This window comes from Gallinula chloropus (genome assembly GCF_964237585.1).
Source record: "Gallinula chloropus genome assembly, chromosome: 1".
Lineage (NCBI taxonomy): Eukaryota > Metazoa > Chordata > Aves > Gruiformes > Rallidae > Gallinula > Gallinula chloropus.
Genome location: NC_140085.1, coordinates 42,635,748 through 42,658,391, shown reverse-complemented (window position 1 = coordinate 42,658,391; position 22,644 = coordinate 42,635,748). Strand labels below are relative to the sequence as shown.

General features: G+C 40.4%; 1 protein-coding gene across 1 annotated transcript in view; it reads right to left on the bottom strand.

Annotated features, from left to right (window-relative positions):
* Positions 1-3,731: 3,731 nt before the first annotated feature.
* CPED1 (cadherin like and PC-esterase domain containing 1) overlaps positions 3,732-22,644 on the bottom strand; it is a gene marked incomplete at both ends in the record, with an annotated part of 147,890 nt that continues 128,977 nt past the window's right edge. The window contains 5 exons of the mRNA XM_084280067.1: positions 3,732-3,959; positions 9,846-9,992; positions 11,991-12,078; positions 12,277-12,378; positions 12,635-12,855. Of these exons, the coding sequence (XP_084136193.1) occupies positions 3,732-3,959; positions 9,846-9,992; positions 11,991-12,078; positions 12,277-12,378; positions 12,635-12,855 (786 nt within the window). The remainder of the gene's footprint in view (positions 3,960-9,845; positions 9,993-11,990; positions 12,079-12,276; positions 12,379-12,634; positions 12,856-22,644) is intronic.

The following is a 22,644-nucleotide window of genomic DNA, read 5'->3' as shown; positions in this document are numbered from 1 at the left end:
CAGGGCCCCCAATATGATTAAGGGAGTGGAATGACTTCCTTATGAGGAAAGGCCGAGGGAGCTGGACCTCTTTAGCCAGGAGGAGATTGAGGGGTGACCTAATCAATATTTATAAATAAGTAAAGGGTGAGTGTCAGGAGGATGGAGCCAGGTTCTTCTCAGTGATGGCCAGTGATAGGACAAGGGGCAATAGGTGCAAGCTGGAGCATAGGAGGTTCCATGTGAAGATAAGGGAAAATTTCTTCACCATGAGGGTGACAGAGCACTGGGACAGGCTGCCCAGAGAGGTTGTGGTGTCTCCTTCTCTGGAAATGTTCAAAACTCACCTGGACATGGTCCTGTGTGACCTCATCTAGGTGATCCTGCTTTGGAAGGGGGTTGGACTAGATGGTCTTTCGAGGTCCCTTCCAACACCTGAAATTCTGTGTGATTCTGTGCGTGGTTCTATGATTCTGTGTCACTGGTACATCCTACTGCAGCTTCAGCTAAAGTGTAAAGGGATGCAATAACAGCTGAGATTACTGCTTGTATAATTCTTGCAGCACACTTTCAGTCTCTCTATCTGTACCTCAAAGCATGCCCTGGTTCCACTCTAAATTCTGTGCTGCTGGGCAGATGTTAAGCACGAAACACTGCTTCTTGGTTTACTTGTTCCACAGCCTGATTATTTCAATCCTACAAACAATTTCAGGGCCATTAATGTCTGTAGTAGGAACTCACCTCCACAGTTAGGTCCTTTGCTATTTTAATGGTAAGCAATGTGACTAAGGCAAAATATGGAGGGAAAAAAGTCCTACATTCTGATTCAGTCAGTATAGTAGGAACACTTTAATGCTTTTTCAGGCAAAATGTCACAGCAGATGTGATAATTCTAAAGTAAAACATTGATAGCAACACATGTGCCCTGACTGTAATTCAAACATAAGTCTTATGTTGTCTTAATCTGTAAATTTTCATGTGTATGAGCAAGTGATGTTCCCATGTGAACCTTCGCTATCTTCTTTCATATACCTATAGATGATAGATAAATTTTAAAGTTAAATAATTAAATTTTTACCTTTACCTTTTAATCTGCACTCCCTTTGTTTATTCCTAAAATTACATGGCTGATATATAGGGTTCGAAAAATACCGACTCAAAGAACTTGTTTAAATAAAGACCAACTCGCAAATTGTACCAATAACTTCGTACAGACAGAGATATATACACAGAGACATGAAAAAAACAGAAAACACTCAGGAAAAAAAAAATTCAACTTGATACATTTGAAAAACATTAAGATTTGGAAAACATTAAGACATCTGGGCATACAGCACATGTAAACAATTTTGTGGTGAAACCAGAAGTGATGAATTGCACATTTGCTGATATCAGCTACAATGTAACCGAGTCAGCTCTTTCCTTTTCAACGCTGCAGCTCCTGCTTCAGCAATAGGCTTTGATTAAAAAAAAACCCAACCCACCATAAAAACCAGTTCATGCCTTAAAAGCGTTTGTGTACACAACAGTAACAGTAACAGCATGTGGATTTAAATGATCTACAAAAAATATCTGAAGTAGGATTGCAATACACCTACGATTGATCATCTTAATACCCATGACATCTGGCTGCATTTTGCATCTAGTGATATTAATGACGCGATATCAAATCCTGCCACTTTAAGGTTGTGCAGCCCTGGAGTTCCAGACTGGAGATTGTACATTACATAATTCACATACAATTATATTTCTTAGCTAATTGCATTGTTCAAAACCAAATGCTGTCATTTTCAGTGTTTATGCACAGCTCCTGACCCCTCTCTCATGTAAAGCTCCATGCCAGGGAGAGCCTTACATCGACATTCAGGGACATTTACTGTAAGCACAGTAGCAGCGTATCACAGCGAAACAGAAAAGGTTACGCTGTCTCACTTATATGCAATGTCATTGTCTAAATTAGGAGATTTGTCCATATAGTAGAAAGTCTCCTGAATTAGATGTGCCAAATCCTCTTTCTGAGGATCCTCTAATCATCCAGAGAAGCCAAACTCCATATCGCATGACCATTTCCCATCATATTTCCATGTACCTTATCTGAAGGAACAAGAATTCACAATACTTTAGCTGGGGACACAGGCTGTGTTGACTTTAAAGATTTTTGGCAAATCCTAAATGCAGTGCCATGAATTTCTAGTCCGAATTCTATTGAGGGCACCCTGTCTGCATGCTACTAATGCCAATGAGATGGTGACTAGCTCTGTGCTATAATTTGTTGCTAACATTTTTGGAGGCTTCCTTTCCCAAAAGGCAGTAGAAGCTGGTGGAGGACTACATGTAAAGGTGTGATGGACGAAGCATGCCACAGAGTTCAGGGGATCCTTTGTTAGATTTATCCTTGCCTGGTTCTGACTCCCTTCTCTAGTGCGTGGTAGGAGAGAGCAGCCACGTGACTGCCAGCTCTGTGGCATTTGTATTAATAAAAGTAACTGGAAGATCTGTTGGGAGAACAGTCTCGGGGGCTTCACTCTCTGCTGCCATTAACCCACCACTCAGCTGGTAAGCCTGAACCTTGTTTGGTTTTCCATTGGGGCACCACATCTGCAAATGAATATGCTGGCAATGCTGCGGCAGGGGATCAGCAGGCAGTTCTCCCATAAGGTGGTTTCACCCATACTAGGTCTGAAAACTTCAGCAATGCAGCTGGGCTGCAGCATGGAACCAGTATTCAGAGAGAGAGACTCGCTGAAGCCAGCCAGCATGAGGTGCAGTCAGTATATTCTTCTCCCATCACATCTCATCACGCTCATCATGACGGATTAAACAACAGACCCCAAAGTTCTTATATGTGCTTCCAGATGGGATTTTTCTACTGCTTGTGGTACCAGCTTCACACATTGGCAAGTCTTTTATTAAAAAAATATAAAATAAATGGCACTTCCATGTGGGAAGAATACTTGCTGGGCTTACAGGCCAAGGCAGACGCTGAAGCACATATCTAAGAAGTCTTCCCACATATGGCCACTCTCCTAAATTGGGACCATAAATAAGGTTATGTTAACATATTCTCTATATTTACATGTTACATTGAGGCAGTTATAATCAGTCTCAAGTCTAAGTAATCTATCTCCGTATTAGCTTTAGAACATGCAGAAAATAGAAGAGACATCTGTTCCATCAAAGAAGGGCTGTGTTTTCACTAAAAACACTAGAGCTCAAAACTTGGCGTCATCACTAAAATGTGAATAGACATTTTTGGATTGTATAAACCAAGTGTCTAAATAGAAAAGGCTTGATATTGAAGGGAACATGTCCATATAAAATAAAACTCTTTAAAATGGAATGTAGCCAGTTTCTAAATACATTCAAATATTGCGGTGTCTCTATAAATAGAAAACTAGATAGTGCTGAAGAGCTAAAGCAGTCCTTTCCAAGTTGTTCAAGTGTATATATCTCTCTCTCTTTACTATCATTAATACACAGTTGCTTGAGCTACAGCTGTTCTGGCCTTTGGCAATGGTTCAAGGAACTTCCCCTCGTCTCTCCTTTGCATCCCTCCGTCTTCCATTTGGACACGACAGAGCTGCCAAGGCATATCTGGAGTTCATAAAGTTTTAGGAAAAATGCCACAAGTCCCAAACTCTGTTGGGGTGTGTGGAGCCGATCAAGGAAGCAGGTTATAAATTCACCGTGGTCCTTCAATTGCCGCCCAGGTAGCAGCGCACCTCTAGTCCCAGCGCTTCATCCAAGAGCGGCTACGTGCTGACAAGCTTCCTCTTACTTGCACAGAGCCTGCTGAGAAGGATTTCAGAATAAACTTGATTTATTGGGCCTCGGACATGATACGGGGACTGAGAATTTGTTGCATAGTCCTGCAGTTGTGATGGTCTGCTGTGACTGCCAAAATATTTCCCCAGTGTATAGTGCCTTGATAATGTCATTGTTATGTGTGGACTTTCTTCAGAGGGATTGGATTTCACCACCTGCAAAAGAAGTGACACAGAAGGATACATAGCTGTGTGCACAGAAATGCTGAGACAGTTCTCCACAAAGCAGGCGCTGATACTCCTACCTTGAGCTGCCAGCTGCTTACAAACAATATTTTAGTGGGCCAACTTGTTATGTTACACACTAAAGTACAAAATCTAACTCACTCAGGCCTTCAAAGATAAACACCTTGGCCCATTATGCTCCACTGGTTGATTCTGTAATGCTTTTGTATATTATACTCTGTCCTCTTCGTTAGGCACAATTTATCAGATCTACAAAATTTGCATTTAACAGCTTGTCTGTATATTTGCCGTGGAAAAAAGCAAATTCAGGACAGTCCTGGTTTGCAGGAAGGTTTAAATTCTGCTCTGATCCCAAGCACTTGAGGAACATATGCTGTGTCACAGCTGTGAGCCCTACGAGAGTGTCTCACTCTCCAGTCTTGATGCAAACCTGGCTCAGCTCCACGTTGTGATGAAAATGCTCATGTGTCATGTTTCTCCAAGAAGGGAGTTACAGTGCAATTAACATCCCTCTCTCTGGGCCATCACACTGACACAAACACAATGTGGTTCAGTAACTTAGTGCAGAAGAATGTTCCCCCTTTCCACCCGGCCTCCCCCCTCCAAGTATGTATAAAGCTCTGGGATGATCATGTTCAATTCGTATGGGATAGGCAAATGACCATGGGACTGACGAGAGAGAAAGTGAAAGGTATGGTTGTCAGAAGCCTAATGACTGAGGGGATCAGTCTCCTGTGAGACGCTGAAGGTCTTGTCTCAACAAACACACAGCCACTGATGAAGAATTAAGCAACCTTATGAGAGACAAAAGTTGAGAACCTTGCACAAGGCAGGACAGAGGACACCCACCCAGGCACTGGCAAATCCACAGAAAGCAGAAAAGCAGCCAACAGATTAATTTATTTTAAAAAGAGTAGATATATGCTGTCTTGATAGCTCTGGTGCCCATCAATTTTCCTTCCTGCTATATCAATCACAGTGGGCACTTGAAAAAGCAGACTTCATTTATTAATGTTTATATTTATACAGAAGCATATTATTTTTAAAAAAAAAAGGTGTATTCACTGTCTCTGAACAACCAGAAACAATGTTCATATGCAGTGAAGGTCATAATAAATGAAACGACTCATGAAAAATTAAGTGTGAGTGAAGGAATAAAATGTGAAAAGGCTTGAAAGACTGGCCAGAAAGGCTGTGAGGGAGCTGGCTGAACTAAAAAAAGACCAGGAATTATCCATGTAGAAAATTAATATATCCTCTGATCAATTTGATACAGCTAAACCAAGGGTTGTTATTTGTTTTCATGTGATTACTGTAGGTTCATTTTTCTAAATTAGTGCCTTAGATCTTACAACTATTTCAAAACGATGCCACCTTGAACCAATCACCCAAACCACATTCCTGTTAGGCCTAATCTCCAAGGAATGCAATCTGATGTTCATCCAGCCGCCAGCCGCTGATTAAGATACCAAAATCCCAAGGTTGCTAGTTTCTATGTTGTGACCATGATTTCATTGCCATTAAATTAGGAAATAAATCTGAATTTAAGAAAAAAAAAAAAAAAAAAAGGTTCCATAAAGATCTTTCTAATTGCAGACCAATCTACTTCTCCATAAGTGTTTGTGAAGAATGAGGTAATTAAAAAAATCAGGTTTGCATGTGCACATAGAACTAGATGTATGTTTGGGCAGAAAGTGCCAGAGTTTTGAAAGATTTTTTTTGTTGCCCCAGATCAATATAATCTCTTTGTGAGTCTAGGTCCCTTGGCAATCTGAGAGAAGATTGTAGGGTCTATGGAGCTGCAGATTTCTGTGCTCTCTGGGTGAACCCGGGGCCCTCTGGACAGGTTTGGTGGCAACTCAAATAATTTATCAGGGCAATCAGGGGAAATAGCTTTCTGCTTGGCCAGCTAGTGAGAACTGGGTGAGAACTGCTGGACACATTTCAGTTCGCATTGTCTGAACAGCACAGAATGGCCAGCCCTCTATTCCTGCATAGCTCAGGTGGTATTTACAGAGGGGTGCCATCTTCTGAGAGGTTAGGAGGTCATTTTTTAGGAGAAAGAAAGTGAAAGTACAAAGCACTAGATTTAATTCATTTCATCTGGTTTCATAAAACATGAAAAGTGCTAGGGTTTTACTCCATGCTCTTGGCTCCATCCTCGGAGGTGAAATGCCATTTTCTTAGCGCAAACTGCTTCAGCACCTGATGAAACTCCTCTTGCCAGGATGCAGAACTAAACTGATGACAAAGCTGTTACAACTAATGAAGTACCAAAAGCATTCAAGGTCTTTCTTTTTGCTTTCCTTAAGGAACAAGTCTGGTTTTTGGTGGCTGATGAATTCTCCTGGTTACATCTATTCCTCTTTTAGGCAACAGTGACCTCTCAAGCCTCATTAACAACAGCGCTGTGAGCCAAATTCTCCTCCAATCCTCCCCAGAAACACATACTCTCCGCTGAGATTCCTTCAACAGAGCAGCAAGGCCAAACCTGCACATGAGCTCATACAAAATGATGGAGGACTGCCTGAAAAATGCTGATGGCTGATAACGCCCTGCTGTTTTCCACCCCATTCCATACAAAACAGCTGAAGTTTTGCCCTTCGAAGCTCTCTGTTTCACTCAAAATCTCTATGGAAATGGTGAGCATTGGCAATGACCCACAAAGACACCGACATCTGGGTTCTACACAAAAAAGGGTCAATATAGCTGTTTGGGTGAAATGGAGAGAGGCATGTACTCCACGGGACTATTTATCCATTGCATAAATATCTGCTTCGTGACTTACTCCCTCCTTTCCAGCTCCATTTGGACTGAGCTGTGTCTGTCTCTCTCGTGGACTGAGCAGAGCAGATTAAGGGATCGGTTAACTAACCACGCCTGCTGTGTTTGGTCCCAAAGGGGGTCAGAGGCCATGGCAATGGGCTAAAAACATGTGAGCTGCCTGAGGTGGAAACAAGCTGTGAGGCTGACACACGGCACATGAGGTCAGACAGGTCCCAAACCTGTGCTTAGTCCCAGTGAGCCTCATACTGGAGCAGAGCCCAAACCATTGGGAGCTTGTTGTCTCCCTACTCTCTTTTGGGAATGCATTTTGTTGTCAGATAGCCTCTCTCTGATGATATAACTCTGTCTGATATTGAAGGATAAAATCAAAGTCTTATAGATGTTATCCTCATTAATTTTTTTTAATCCTGCTTTATGTAAAGGTGGCCACTGTGGCTGAGGGAATTGAATATAATTCACTGGTTACGAGAACACAGTTAGGCTTGCTGTGCTGGTCCTCGGCCAGCAGACACTGAAAGGACACTGGAGCCTATGCTTGAATGTTACTATCACCACCACTGAATTTCAGCTTATTTGTTTTAAATGACTCCTAGGTGTAATTAGCCACGGTGTATTTCGTTTTTCAGTGTATACTGTGGGTGTCTGATGAAGGAAACCTTATTTTTCGATCTTTGCTTTTTTTGGATCTTTACGGAGAATATATCACAGCTGTCCTGACATTTCTTCACAGCAAAAATTAGTGCTTCCACTCCATTCCTGGTGTCACAGCCCACCTTTGTACCTGTGAAGATCTATGGTCCTTCTGTGTGAACCCTGCACACATCCAGGTCCCATGAGAGGCTTGGGCAAGGGCGAGGCTTACGGAAAGACAGGCATCACTTGGCAAAATAAGCAAAGTGGTTTTATCTTTCTCTTGAGAGACTCAGAAAACATTTGCTGGTCTCTCTTATTTGAAATAATTTGCTTTGACAGAAAAAAAATTCCCTAAATTCATGCTGGGAAAATGCTAGCATTTCACTTGTGTGGTTGATAGGATTTTTAAATATTTATGCACTTTTGATAACTCTAATAAAATGAAGTTCTAGGATTTTCTCCCTAAGAATTTACTTGTGGAGTTCTGTCTCCTAAGTGACGCATCAAATTTCTTGTGCTATTAGTCAGCAACAAAGCTCATCAGATTTTTCCAACTAGTAGCTTCTTACTGGCTCAAAGCCCACAGCAGACTGTGAAGCACCATAAATTCTTTAACCCATGGTTTCAAATAGATATCTGTCATTACTTCCTTTCCCCCCCTCCGGTTTTAACTTTTCAGTAACAATTTCTTCTCATTCTATATTGCATTCCAGGAAAGGATGTGTCACCTGTCACCTGTTGATCACTCAGAGGAAAAATGATCTTCCTGAAAGTTATGACAGTTCAAGTTTTATGGCCCTAAACAGATATCAATGGAATAAATTGTGGTAGTTTCCTATTCTTGTTAAACAGACAACCCTGATTAATTTCATAGGAGCGGAGATCCTTGTAGCATCGCAGGCAATTTCTTACCATGTTAAACATGACTTTATCTACAGAGGTACCAGAAGGTTTCTTTGTCCATATACCCAACAACAAAATGAGGCATGGTGTCATTGATGCTGCCTGAAGGAGTGATTTCAGTTTTCACTTAAGAAATACTTTTTACTGGGAATCAGGAACTAACCACCTGGGAAGATATGGGCCTCCTTTATTGCTCAAAGATTTTTCTGGTTTCCAAATGGAGTAATTTGATTTTCATGGGTCTTCTTTAGGGCAATGAATGACATGTTTGGATTCTCAGCAGACTGACCAGTCATAACAGGAACCTGGGAGCTGGTCTTTTATACTAACAAGCTGATGTCACGGGTATGAGAAAGGACTTGGTTGGAAGCCGCAACAATAGTCCAGTGGCCTTGGTGACAGTTCTTTAACTGTCATATGCAAAATTACTGTCATCAGCTTTATGGCAGAGGGTACCTGCTTACTTGAATACTCAAAAATTACACTTGCATTTTTCATTCAGGGTCGTTCACACCAAATGAGGGGAGCACTTCTTCATTTGCTATACATAAGGTACAAGAAATGCAAAACTAAAACAGATCTCTCCTTTGCTGACGGGGAAGAGCACTCCCTATAAAAAGACATACCACATACTCAAAATACATCTTAAAAGAAACCAGAGAGACTTTAAATATCTTGTTTTTCAAACTCTTAACTTTCACTGGTTTGGCAGCCCCAGGACGATTTTGTGCCTAGATATAATAATGTGTTTGCTTATTCGTTTTTGATTTAATCCATGGACTCCTGTCATTTGTAACATACTGTGAAGATTCCTTGCCAGAACTCTGAATGAAAGGAAGGAAATGTTCTCAATTGCCCTAGTCGTATATTTTACCTTGTTCCTGTTTCACCAGTCCTGTAGTTACAAACCAGAAGACAAAATTTCTATAGATACCAGACAAAAATAAATCAGAACTATGGGTATGAGTGAGAATGAGCAACTTACACTTGTGTTTACACAGTCAGTCACTGTAAGCATCCCATATAACTATCCCAGGTAACTCTCAGGCATATGAAGCCAGACATAGAGCAGTAAGATTTCAATTTTAAGCTCCGTTTTAAATAAACCTCAATGAGAGTCTGCTGAGCTGCCCAGTGAGGATGGCTTCAGACAAAAACCTGTGAGACTGAGGTATGGCAAAAAGGTAAACCGAGTCCCTGCAGAAGCAGTAGGGATATACAACGCTTAGCAAATAATGTAAGAGCCTGGAAACTGTGCAGCATCCTTTTATGTGGGTCACCTTTGCAGAAGAGCCTGCTTGTTTTCAATTCAAGGAATCACCACTACAGCAGTTGAGCCCATCCCCAGACGGCCTTGCACTCTGAGCGGGGAGGGATGAGCAGTGGTGTACAAACTGCTATCCCCACGGTTTTTGTTCAGGCCTAGCTCTGAGTCATGGATCCAAACCTTGCTGCACATCTTTTTCTTTCTAAGCACCTTGTAGTTCAAATGTCTTTTAAATACCTGGGAATGATAAGAGAGTAAACTATTACCTCATGGAAATGGCAGCCACACTTCCCTTGTAGGAATTCTTTGTAACGTCCCATGGTGATGACAAAGGTGTCAACAACTTCATAGCCGAAATTTTTTGCTGTATCCAGAATGACCAAGTTTTCATTCCACAAGTTTTGCACTTCTGCCTGCATTCCAGATAAAATATTGCAATGTCTTGTCAGAAGGACTGTTAAAAGGCTATTTTAGTGTGCCATTGAAATGAACAGCAAAACTGCATCTTGAATAAAGCAATTATGTTCTTCTCCAGACATGAATGACTCTAAATTGACTCATGGAAGTAGCGATTACTCCAAGACCGTTGTAGGTTTTTTCAGAAATTTCTTGGAATGGGTTTTGTACCAAAAAGTAGATACAAGAAAATCAGAAAAAATGTCCATTAATTACACAAAAAATCAGGTTGACTTCAGTAAGATCTAAACTAAAAATCAAGTTAGCAGTAGCTATAATTTCTTTTCAATAGTTGTGCAGCTTCCTTCATAGAAAGAATTCAAGGTTGTTTAAAATATAATTGCTGGGTAATTGTTTTTAATATATACTTAGCTAATATGAGGTGTAACTCAGAAAAAGCTCCTATTACAGAGTTGTCTGTCACAAACAGTGAATTTGTGCCTGAAAAAGAAAACTCAGCTTCAAATCAAAGTCATTGAGACTGTTGCTTAAAAAAGAGTACAGGGCCACGGGTATCTTAAAAATGGTTACACCAAAGAACAGATCATTATTTCCTGAGATACTGCAGGAAGGCCAGGAATAGAAAAAAGGTTACCCATAAATTTGTCAAGGTGGTGGATTCGACACTGAAGACAGAAGGGCTTTGAGAAAAGCTGGGGTAAGCTGGTCCAGAACACCCAAACCACATGGGTCATTTGGCAGATGATTCCAAAATGGAAAGGGAATAGGATGTTGGTTATGCACTGCAGTTAATTTCTCAGGATTTATAAACTACTGGATGAAAAACAGAAAATGGCAGTCCTGGGATGCCTTTAATAGTCTTTCTGTCCTTGCCTCACCTGCCTTCAATCAGAGTTCTTCTTCCTAAGACTGAATTCCCCTGAAAGCTATGGCAAGAGCTATGACAGTGTTTCTTCACCTTGAATCCAACCAATTCCCTACTGTAGTCTAATTTAGTTAGCTGGATAAACCAAGGAAATTATCAGAATCAATAAGAAGACATTCAGTGGAGACAAGGCACATGTCCAAATAAGAAAGAAAGAATGGGAAAATCTGACAGGGCAGTCTCTGTAGCAGAAAGAAGGGTGAGAGTAACATTAAGTCACACACTAAAAAATTACACCAGTGAGTTATGGTTGCAAAAAGACATGGGTGTCAGTCCCCAGCATGATAGGAGTACTGTACATAAACTACAAAAGCTAATAATTTTCTCTTTTCAACACCTGTGAATAGCTGGAGTGTTACATGCAGCGCTGGTCAGGCATCATTTGCTCGGTTCTGCCCTGTGGCGCTTCCCAGCCCTGTCTCATCCATCCATTTTATATGTGTGCCATGGAGAACCACCATCAAAGTGTAAATAAAAATGCCAAACTGAGTAACACCTTGAAACGAGCCCACGTCTTGCTCTGAGAGTCCCAGGCATGATTCAAACTGATGGTAACAACCAATTAATATACAAGTAACAGGCTAAATTCACCAGTACATTCCAGATGATCTGTAATGTTCTGGCTTCACAGGTTGGTTAAGATAGATTTATGGCGAGCTGTGCAATGCAGCCAGACCAGTGAACTCAATTCAGGAGTAACCATGGAGGAAGCCTGGGGAGAGCTCGTGCTTAACGTGGTATGAGCAGAAATCTACCTATCCCCCAAGCGTGATTTTCCAACTTTGGCATCAGGCTTAATGTCAGAGCTTCTCCTGGTTCCTGGGATGGCTGCATGAGCGCAGCATCTTGAACGGCACTCTGATTGCGGCCGAATCCATGAGGTAAGGCGAATCGGCTTGAATCCACACCAGCAAGCCGTATGAGCAAATGCAAACACTGTTATTTCTCTGATCCAGAGAAATAAAGCTTGCTCAGCAGAGCTTGTAACCATATTTTGACCAGACAAGAAACTCGTTGCTGAAATGACAAGCCTTCCATGAAAATGCAGTCTAAATATACTGTAGCTTACCTGTGATAGAGAATGTATCCCATCCACTGGGAGGTGAAACCCCATCCCTATGGACTTGATAATTACCAGGATATTTGATAGATTTTCCCTGTTTGGCAAAAAAAGATTTACAAAAAAAAGATACATATTTTACATAAAAGACACATCAAAAGATACTTTGCTTCTGTTTTTTCAAAGTCAGTTAAAATTAAAAAAACAAATAAAATGCTGATTTTTACAATTATTTTCTTGTTTCTCATAATTTATCATCTCAAGACTTGGAACAACACCAAGCTCATAACATTACCTGTTCAACACCTTTTGGATAATTTGCAGGTGATTGGAATTAAGCCACTGAACACCACCTACAATTAATACGGTCTGGTCTGTGTTCTCCAGGGGACGTGATCTGAAACCCAGAAAGGAAAAACAACATGTAGCCTTAAAACAGACAGAGAACATTTTCACTCCATTGCATTGCACTCCAGTGAACTGCCATGCGTCCTCATCAGAGGACTGATATAATTTCTACTGTTCTTCAATCACACAATATAGTCCACACACGTGTGTTTAATTGTTTACTGACTTTAATTGTAAAATGAGTTAGACATGTTTGCAAATGGAGTCAGAATACAAACAAGCCAGCAATAGAGTTTGTACAGTACCTCTGCAGCAGTTGTTCTAGTGCTTTCTCAAAAGTCGGCCTCTGGTTTGCATTCATCCAAAACTGGGGGTAGTATGAGTAACTGATAAATGTTTTCCCCTCGTTGATATTATGGTAACATTTGATGTCATGAGTCTTTTGCCATTCTTGAAGAGTCTTATTCACTCTTTCTATTAGATAGTACATCATCCCTCTGTTAGTTGAGTCACCTATAAAAAGAATCTTTGGATGGGAAAAAAGATACCACTTACTTAGCAGTTGTACTCTCCAAGACCCAAAAGCTAAGAAAATATACAGCTAGTCTAGAGGTTTCTAAATCCTTCTCCTTAATGTTCAAGGAATACTTCTGTAAGCTGACAGTTCTCCAGCCCTGACATCTTATCACTAAAGTTCTCATTTAGCAAAATTTGTGTGATCTGATTAACAAAAGACTGTGTGATGGCTTTTGAAGACAAGAAGCACAGGTTATAGGTGGCTACAGCTGCACGGTTAGTCCTGTGTCTTTCAACCATGTCAATCACTTCTTTTGCTTAAGTTTATATTTACTGCCAATTGCTAGTACCGAGCCTCTTGTGATTGCTTGCAGCTTCCTGCATTCGTTCCTTCAGTTTTTCATGTGGTTTGTTCCTACACAGCACGTCTTGGCTAATGCCTGTCTTCCATAAACGTGATTTATTAGAGTTTACATCAAAGTAACACAAGCACACACACACACACTGACACACATCTCAATGAATGCAGCTGCTGCTTATTTGCAGGGATATGGCCTTTCTGTCGTTTCGGAGGAGGAAAAAAAAAAAGGGTGTTATTTTGGTGGCAAATCATCTGGATAGAATCTTGGCATGTGTGAGGTGAACACCGAGAAGCATTGTGGCCTGAAGGGAGTTAGAAGTGTTGTGAGGATGACAGAAGTACTTCAATTATCAGCAGTCTTGGCTCTCCTACTCTGATCTTGTAAATGAATGAAGAAGTTAAATTTGGGCTTGCTCCTACTTAGTCTGTAGACTTCCTTGACAAATCAAGCATCTCCATTATGCTGAGACCACAGAACTTAAAATGTGAATTTTTTAAAATGTAATTGCCCTATTTTTATTGGATAGGACTAGCATTTCTTCCAGCTGAAGAGAATGTGTAAGCAATGACAAGAGTCCAAATGGGAAGAGAACCCAGGTTCACTGTGGTTTGCCAATAAAACTGTGTGTTATTCCCACAGTCATTCCCAGTCACCTCAGCCAAAAACCCACAGAGGGGAGAATAAATGTAAAACTGAGAGTCAGAAATCCCATAGAGCCTAAATACAGTCAGAGCCCTGTTCTCTGCACAGCAGTACACAACTATCTCCTCTGACACTCAGGGTAGCTGGCACTCTGTAAGTTGGGGTTTTGCTGTTTGGTTTTTTTTTATTATTTGATTTGGGGTTTGATGCTTTACCACTTCCACCTTGAATATTTGGTTATGCAAATAAAATTCAGACAAGATTATGTGTTTAAGAATACATTTCCAAAGCTTCTCTTAAGAGATTTTATGGTGTGAAAGCATCTTGGGCTTCACTTATCTAATGCATCTCTATTTATCTAGTTTATCGATTACCTTCAGGAATGTCATAGGTTCAGGAACTGACTTCAGTTCCCACTATGAACCTATTATGAGGAAGAATAAGCCACAGCAGTGTACCAATGATGGTTTCCACAGAACAGAAGCAGCTTCAGATGGGCATACCCTGATCTGGCCGCAGGACTAAGAATGGGCATGACAATGGCTTGAACTTCCCATGCCTTGCTCATTATGGGCTGGAAGCACTTGATAGATTTTGTATGGTAGCAAATGAATTCAAACAAGCACCGAGCATACAGAGGCTCTTTAGTCTCATGTCCTGGACCTCTCAAAGCTGCTTCATAGGGTAAATCCTTCATCAGCTGCTGTTCCTACTTGGCTTGCACAAGCACTTCTCTCACATGCAAGGGGATTTCCAACTCTTTTCACATTATTGCATCAGAAGAAACCCTTTAAACCAAGTATGACATGACCCAGATGTCAAGGATCCTTAGATCCTTGGAAGGGATAGTTAGATAGTCTCTTCTCCGTGACAGACACATGATTATTTACAATGAGGTAGACAGTCCATGCTTACAGTATGTCCTAATTCTAAAGTAGGTTAACTTGAGGTTTTAAACAATTCTTTTAACTTGCAAAATCTCTTAAGCTCTCCAGTGTGTCTAAATCCATGTCTCTAATCTCCATTTCGTAAGTCTACCACTGTGGTATCTAGATGTGTATCTGTTCAAAAGCAGTTCCCAGATATTAGCAGGCAAGGATATCATTAACTTGCAATGTGGGTGAGAACATTTCTATAAAAATACAGAACATCATTAGCAGAATAACAAACAGGCTTTACCAGGTGACACACATAGAGCAGCTTGTAGAACATGCTAGATTGTTTTTCTTCTGTGTCTAATAACATAGGATCCCATTTTGTTATCGCTGCCTATGGGGATTTCTAATTGCAAAGAAGAGTAGTCAGGTATAAATTACACTGATATGGTAGACGTGGCATTTTTATCTCACTCTTTATTCTAGAGTGACTGAGATTCTCATAGATATTTTCTCTTTCTAACTTTATTAGGTCTAATCTCATTTGCCACTCAATTGAAATGCCAGAACACCACCCTTCATGGAATAAAAGGAGAGAAGAACCACAGCCAGTGGCAAGGAACATGACACACAGATGCTGAGTATTGCAAACACCGTGTATTCTCTAGCAATTCAAGTGTAAAATGTCCTTTTAAATATTTCCAAAGTCTGAAACATTGCAGAGCATCAAAGACTGAGATCAACTCATCAGCCTCTTTCCCATTTTTTGTTCCATAAAAATTAGAGCAATTCACCCCGCACACACCGTGCCTGCCAATTTACACTATTAAATACTTTAGCTTTCTACACCTACACACACACATAAGAAAGTGGATCCATGAGTGAGCTTTCAAGTCTGCCCTGGGGTATCTAACTGGCCATGCCTGTGGATGGGAGGACACTATGTACAGTCATTTAGAAAACAAGTACCAGGAGAGACAAATTAGGTATGAACATGTCCTAGAATGGCAGTTCTAGCACGTAAAGACCATGACACTGGGTAGCATATGAAAATATCAGGTGGGCCTTAGAACAGTACTATTATTGTTGTCCTGATGTTTTTAGAACATTAAGGGGGTGACAGGAGTAGATTCCTTCAGAGCAGTCAGTGCAACTGGGTGGAACACATAACTGTGAGGGCCCAGACACAAGTCTTCAAATATTATTGCAAGACTGGTGAGCCTGCACACAGTACACCTCTGAAGGAGTAAGTTCTGAGTCTCAGATCATCTCAGTTTTTCACTCATAAATGAGCTTGTTGCAAAGACGTAAAGCAGGAGGTCAGGAAATAGATTAGGTCTGACCTATAGCTATTGAGCACCTGGGTGTCCATCTGGGAATGTATGCTTATTCCTAGTGGAAGGTGTGTTTAAGCAGGATAAGTCAGGACTGAGACAGATGGCAACATCACATTGGTGAGGAATTCAAATAGTTTCAATAGGGAACTTAACCTGGATCTTCAGAAACAATTCTGCTAAGAGAACAGTTAAGATTTGATGTAAGTGGAGAAGGGAGAAAAGACCCGAAGTGGACTTGTGGTTGGACAGAAAGCCAGATCAGAAGTATAGGCTATCCTCAAAGCTTTCAGTCAATTATGGTAACCATATTACCTTTCAGTCAAGAAGTACTTTGACTCTTCAAGTACTTAGGAGCCATACCAGGACTGTACCACTGGAATCATGTAAATTTGTTTTATTCCAGCTATTTATTTCACAGTGAAATCACAGCATTATTGAAAGGCATGCCATTAAAACTAGGACTGCAGCATGTGAATCCTATGCTCCCTGCCCTCTAGCTCTGATGGGGAGTTCTGAAGTCTGCAGTCATCACAGGAGGCTATCAGCAGTTGCACTCCAGAGGCTGCATGTGCTGGGATTTTGAAGCATGCACTCTCCTACAAGTCCAGAGAAGACCTCAAATAGATGGGCTTGCATTCCTTGTAATCTAATGCATTGCAGGCTGGTGGATGCATAGCACACCACCAGAACATCTGCACACAGAGAGCATTCATTAAGACCTGTCCGCACCCAACGATCTGCTTCTAATTCTTGGTCCAACCATGCTGTGAGACATGGGCAAATCCCAGAAAAAATAGACAAACTCTTCTTTCACTTCTTCCTAGAAAATTCCAGTTACAAGAAGAGGACACTTGTAGGGAATACAACCTGCAAAGTAACTCTTCAAACTGCCCTTGATAGAGCTGGTTAAGCACATTTTTGTTGTGGTATGTAACAATTAGGAAGCATTTTTCAAAGCATCCTTCAAAGCATCCACTTTTGCAATTCAGTTTCATTTACAGAAAATGCTTGGAAGACCCAAATGCTAAAGTACGTGGTGTATAGCCCCAGGGAAAAACCTCAGACCAAACACTTACATCCTGCAACTAAGCCAAAAACTTCAATGAATTGGAATAATTATTCAATATGTAATTGCATGTGTGGTAGCTATGGCCACGTTTCTAAGTCCAGTTGCATGGACTTGCTATGGTTGTGCGTGCCACATAGTATTTAATATGATTTGAACCAGTGGCTCTGGGGATGACTCTGTATTTAGCTCTATGACAATAATGAGCAAAATGATGTCCCAGGTGTGTGGAATATGCCGTATCGCATTTTCTTTACAGTCTGGTACCAGGCGCAGTCATGTGCTGCTCGGGTCAATGGGGGATTTGTCTGCAAGATGACTAAAGGATCAAAAATACATAAGGCTATAATTTTACCAGACAGAGAACAACACTTTCAGGCAGACAGATGTTTTCAGTGTCTTCTGTTACAACTGCTTTGTGCGAAAAAAAATTCCATTATAGCTTACAGGCTTTAAAAGATTGTGTAAGCATAGTGGAATTCACTGCTTAACCAGATCTATCATTATAAATTAACCACACTTAGGAAATTTAAACACCTGTAGGTCCAAAACACTACTTAACTCTACAATATTATTAAGAAATTATAAGTCAAAATTCCTGTTTTAACAGCTGAATTTTAAGTACTTCAGCAAATATTGCCTTTTCATATTTCCTGTTCTTAATTACACACGACTCAATGGTACTTTATTATAAGACTAAACTCTGACTAGTATTTCCCAATGATAAACAAAATATATACCACCCTCCTCTCCCCCCTTGTTATTGAGGTCAGCTTTCTATATGCTGCTAATTGGATAAATAATTACCTGTTAGAACCCTTTTTCCTTCACCTGTTTTTTTTTTAAAGTTCTTGCACAGAAATCAAAGCATTATGCCTTAATAAAACTGTATAAATCTTACAGCAAAAACTCATTAACCACAGTTACAGAGGATTTTGTTAAGCGAATATAAAACAGATACAATATTTTTATTATTATGATTGCCTATTCCTTTGATCCAATTAGGGCATGCGTGAGGAATTCCTTAAGAACACAGCCTACATCTTGTTGCCCTTAGAGTTTAAAATAGAGGAGAAAAAGGACTGCAGATATTAAAAGTGATCTGAATGAAAATCTACTCAGCCAGAATCACATTAGCCCCGACACTTCAAAATTGTCCTGTTTTCTGTGTCTGAAATAAAAACATATGACTGACTAGTCTTGCTAACACATCATAAAGAAAAGTAAGGCCTCATAAACTGTTTTTGTAGATGCATATATCCTTTCTCATGTCTCCACCTATCTGAGTGTTATTATTTCACTACAGCTGGTCTTGGGTTTTTATGAAACAGAAACAACTTAGCTCAAACACAATTTTATATGCACACAGATTAAAATAGCAGTTAATGATGATGTGAAATCAATTGGAAGTCATAGCCAGGGAAAATGAATTTTGGTTATAAAGTAAATGATAATTTTAGAGATGAGCTCTGAAAAACAAATCAATTTTAATATAAGACATAAAAGCAGCCTCAAGTTAGAAAACAAATTAGAAAGCATTTCTGAAGGCTTATTTATGATGTAGATAGGAAAGGAGTACTCTGTTTGGGTGACTGTAAACATATTTCAGACACATTGACAAATGCGTAAAAGAAATTAATGAGCAAAAGACGTAGCTTAATGCCACATTATACTATTGTTCTATAAAGCACAGGAAAAACAGAATGATTGCACTTATCATAGAGTTGTAGAACCATAGAATGGTCTGGGTTGGAAGGGACCCCAAGGATCATAGAGTTCCAACCCCCCTGCCACAGGCAGGGCCACCAACATCCAGGCCTGGATCTACACAAGGTTGCCCAGGGCCCCATCCAACCTGACCTTGAACACCTCCAGGGATGGGGCATCCACCACCTGTCTTGGCAGCCTGTTCCAGCACCTCACCACTCTCTCTGTAAAACTTCCCCCGATATCTAATCTAAACCTTCCCTCCTTTAGCTTTAGTCTATTCCCCCTTCTCCTGCCATTGTCTACCCTTCTAAAAAGTTGATTCCCTTCCTGTTTCTCTGCTCCCTTCAGGTACTGGAAGGCTGCAGTGAGGTTCCCCCGCAGCCTTCTCTTCTGTAGGCTGAACAAGCTCAGTTGCCTCAGTCTCTCTTCACAGGGGAGGTGCTCCAGCCCTCTAATCATCTTCGTGGCCCTCCTCTGAACCCTCTCCAATATTCCACATCTTTCTTGTACTGGGGGCCCCAGACCTGGACACAGGACTCCAGATGGAGCCTCACGAGGGCAGAGTAGAGAGGGACAATCACCTCCCTGTCCCTGATGGCCACCCCTCTTCTGATGGAGCCCAGGATACCATTGGCCTTCCGAGCTGCAAGAGCACACTTAATCTATTGACCTTACATGTACTGCATTTCAGGCAAAAAGAACATTCACTGTACATCCTATTTCATCAGTTGCTGCAGTGCACCTAGACCAGGGACACAGCACACCAGAGGTTAACTCGCTGCATGCTTTCCTCCACTTTCATTAGAAGCAGAAAGACAAGCAGGCTTTTCCTGCCACCCTTTCTCCTCATACAAACCTAACAGGGGAGTTCAGGAAAACAGCCTGCAGTTATCAGAGTTAGAATTTGGCAGCCGCATAAAAACTAAAACCTATTTAAAAGAAAAGACATAATAGCAGACACTTATGCTGTTTTTAATGTCTTATAATGATGTTTCAACCATAAGAAGGAAAGCCAGCAGGTCAGAATCATGAAATCAAATCTTACTTGTTTTCAGGGCAAAAATCAGAGACTTTGGTCTAATGAATCACAAATGCCACTACTTGCTTTACCTTCAATTCAAATCTTGCACAGTTCTAAACTTTTCATGAAGGGTATTCACATGAGAAATTCAGTCATAAGGGCTGTGCTTTGATAGAAGGTGTGACATTGTATGACCCAATGATGCTATAGACATATATTTCTCTCTTTTCCTGAGGAAAGACTAGTAATTATGTGGGGTGTATGGAGGTTTAATTGTCTTAGTTCACAGTAAACTTTGAGCAAGAATTCAGATGGTTTGTGGTCTGCAGGTAAGAAAATGTGGCCATGGTTGGGAAAGCTCATGGTTACTTCCAGTTCTGATGGGAGTGATTGTGCCTCAGAGGCTGCAAAATGTAGGTCATGAATACATGACTCCTCTGTAAAGGATTTTGAACTCCAGAGACCAAAGTTACACAAGCTGAACACACTAAGTAAGTGTGGTGGCATTCTACAAACCCCAGAAGGCAGAGGCAGACAGGTTAGTTGAGTACACTTTGAGGAGTGGACACGAGTTGTCATTCTTGCTGAACTTCAGCAAATTACAATATAAATCCAACAGCATCCCAGATCATCTCAGCATCCTCACTCAGGCTGATGCTTTTTGCCCTTCTGGTTTGTGCTCATGTGTTTTTTGTAGCCTGTTTACATTTCCATTGTTGTAACCTTCTGCTTATTTTACTACAGAAACTATGATGTCATTGGTTTGGGTAGAAGACAGTGATCTCTGCTGTGTGTTTAATGGTTTTACACTAATACATCTAAAAAAAGGAAATATAAAGAATTACAGATGGTAGATGGTTACTAGAATCTCTTGTATGATAAAAACTTATTTGTTCACAAAAATTCTATCCTGCTGTCTATTCAATAGCTCCCTTATAAAACATTGTGATTAATTAAACATATATAATAGCATATAATACAACTGACAAGTAAAAGTCTCTTTCAGTGAAAACAAACAAATGAAAAGCTTTTTCTATTACCTTGTTTATCTTGTTTAGACTGTGTAAAATAAACCTAAAGTTTGTCTGAATCACAGACAGAGTCAGGACCTCATCACCCAAGCTGAGGGCCATTTTTACTCATCTGACTTAGGAATGATGAAAGAGTCTCGTAGTTCTTAAGGTCTACTGACTCAGGGGATGTTGGTCCTACTTTGGTGAAAGAAGAAAAATTCTATCATGAAATGCCACATGAGGTTAAAAACACTACAAAGTGACAACAATAACATCAGAGGGAAAGATGTAAGAGAAGTATGCCAAAAAGGCAACATGCATTAGAATGATGACTTCAAAAGAACAAAGCAGTTAAATGGACATCTGTGGGATGGTAACAGGAGTGATCAACCAGATTTCTACAGAGCAGTCAAGGTTATTATACAATAATGACAGGAAACTTTTGCAAAAGGTACAGAATGGGAAACAAGTGCAATTAATTTTACAGAGATTTCTCTTATATGGTGTTAATACAGATCACATAGGATCTGGCTCTCATCTGACACTAGCATAGATCAATGACCTCAGAGGGTCAGAACAGTCTACTTTGGATTAAGAAATCCATCTTGCAGACATTAATTTCATAGCCTTGGTTTTAACAGGCCCTCAACAAAGGTTGTCCTGCTTTTGACACTGGTGAATATGCGTGGTCGGATTCAGGAGATGGGAATATCAGCAAATCCTTCCTGCTGTACCCTGGCAATCCAATTCCATAGTGGCATATTGTTCCTCTGCTATCCTTCAATTGTCTGACCAAAGGGTGTTTGCTTATTGAAGCAGTCCAAAGCCTATGGAAATTTAAGACCAAAGCGAAGCTATCAAATTCTTCTTTATTTTTTGCTGTGGTCAAACCAGAAGTGCTTGTTCTGTCATGAGGAGCAGATCAAGCTTCAGCTCTGTCATACAAAGCCTACGTTTTTTTAGAAAAATATGTTAGGAGAAACCCACAGCTCTATAGTAATGGAGAAAACCACAGGCAGAAATAAAGCCAAATGGCAATGAAGGGCTTTGTGCAGGACAAGAAATGACCAGAAAAGAAAGAGGAAATGTTGATTGAAAGAGTATGTGTGTATATATATATACTTTTAATTTGTCTGTATAGAAATTATCTTGGATTTTATCAAAATGCCACTTTTAGTTACTATTTTCTTACCTAGACAACACACTCTAAAAATCTTTATAACAATTGATTACTTACTTTCTGGATACTTGTATCCTCAGTAAGGTACCTGAGCCTCAGATCAGAGCTCTCTCAACAGTTTTACAGTCATAGCATGCTTATTAGGGAGACCTTGCATTTCCAAGCAACCACCTTAGAAGCTTCACTACAAGAAAAGAATGTGCAAGAAGACTTGGTAAGATTAGTGTGCACAAGCAATGCCATGCATTAGGTACGCAGCAGAAGAAACCCAAGTTGCACATCAAGTGTGAGACAAACTGTGACAACAACACAAATCCATCCTCCATTTACAGTCCGTACGTACTCACTGCAGGTCTAACTGGTAACCACTTACACTGTAGGTCTTGAAACACCACAGGTGTGATCTAAGCTCTGTGCAAAATGGCAGCAGATAACTGTGACCATATCTGAGGCTGAATTATGGACAGTGGTTGGGTTTCACCCCTGTGGATTTGTCATGCAAGTCTTTTTCCAATTATAACCGCAACAGATTTTTCTTAAACATAAACTATAAGACTGTTTTTAAGGCTTCAAGACATTAAACATACAGGTGA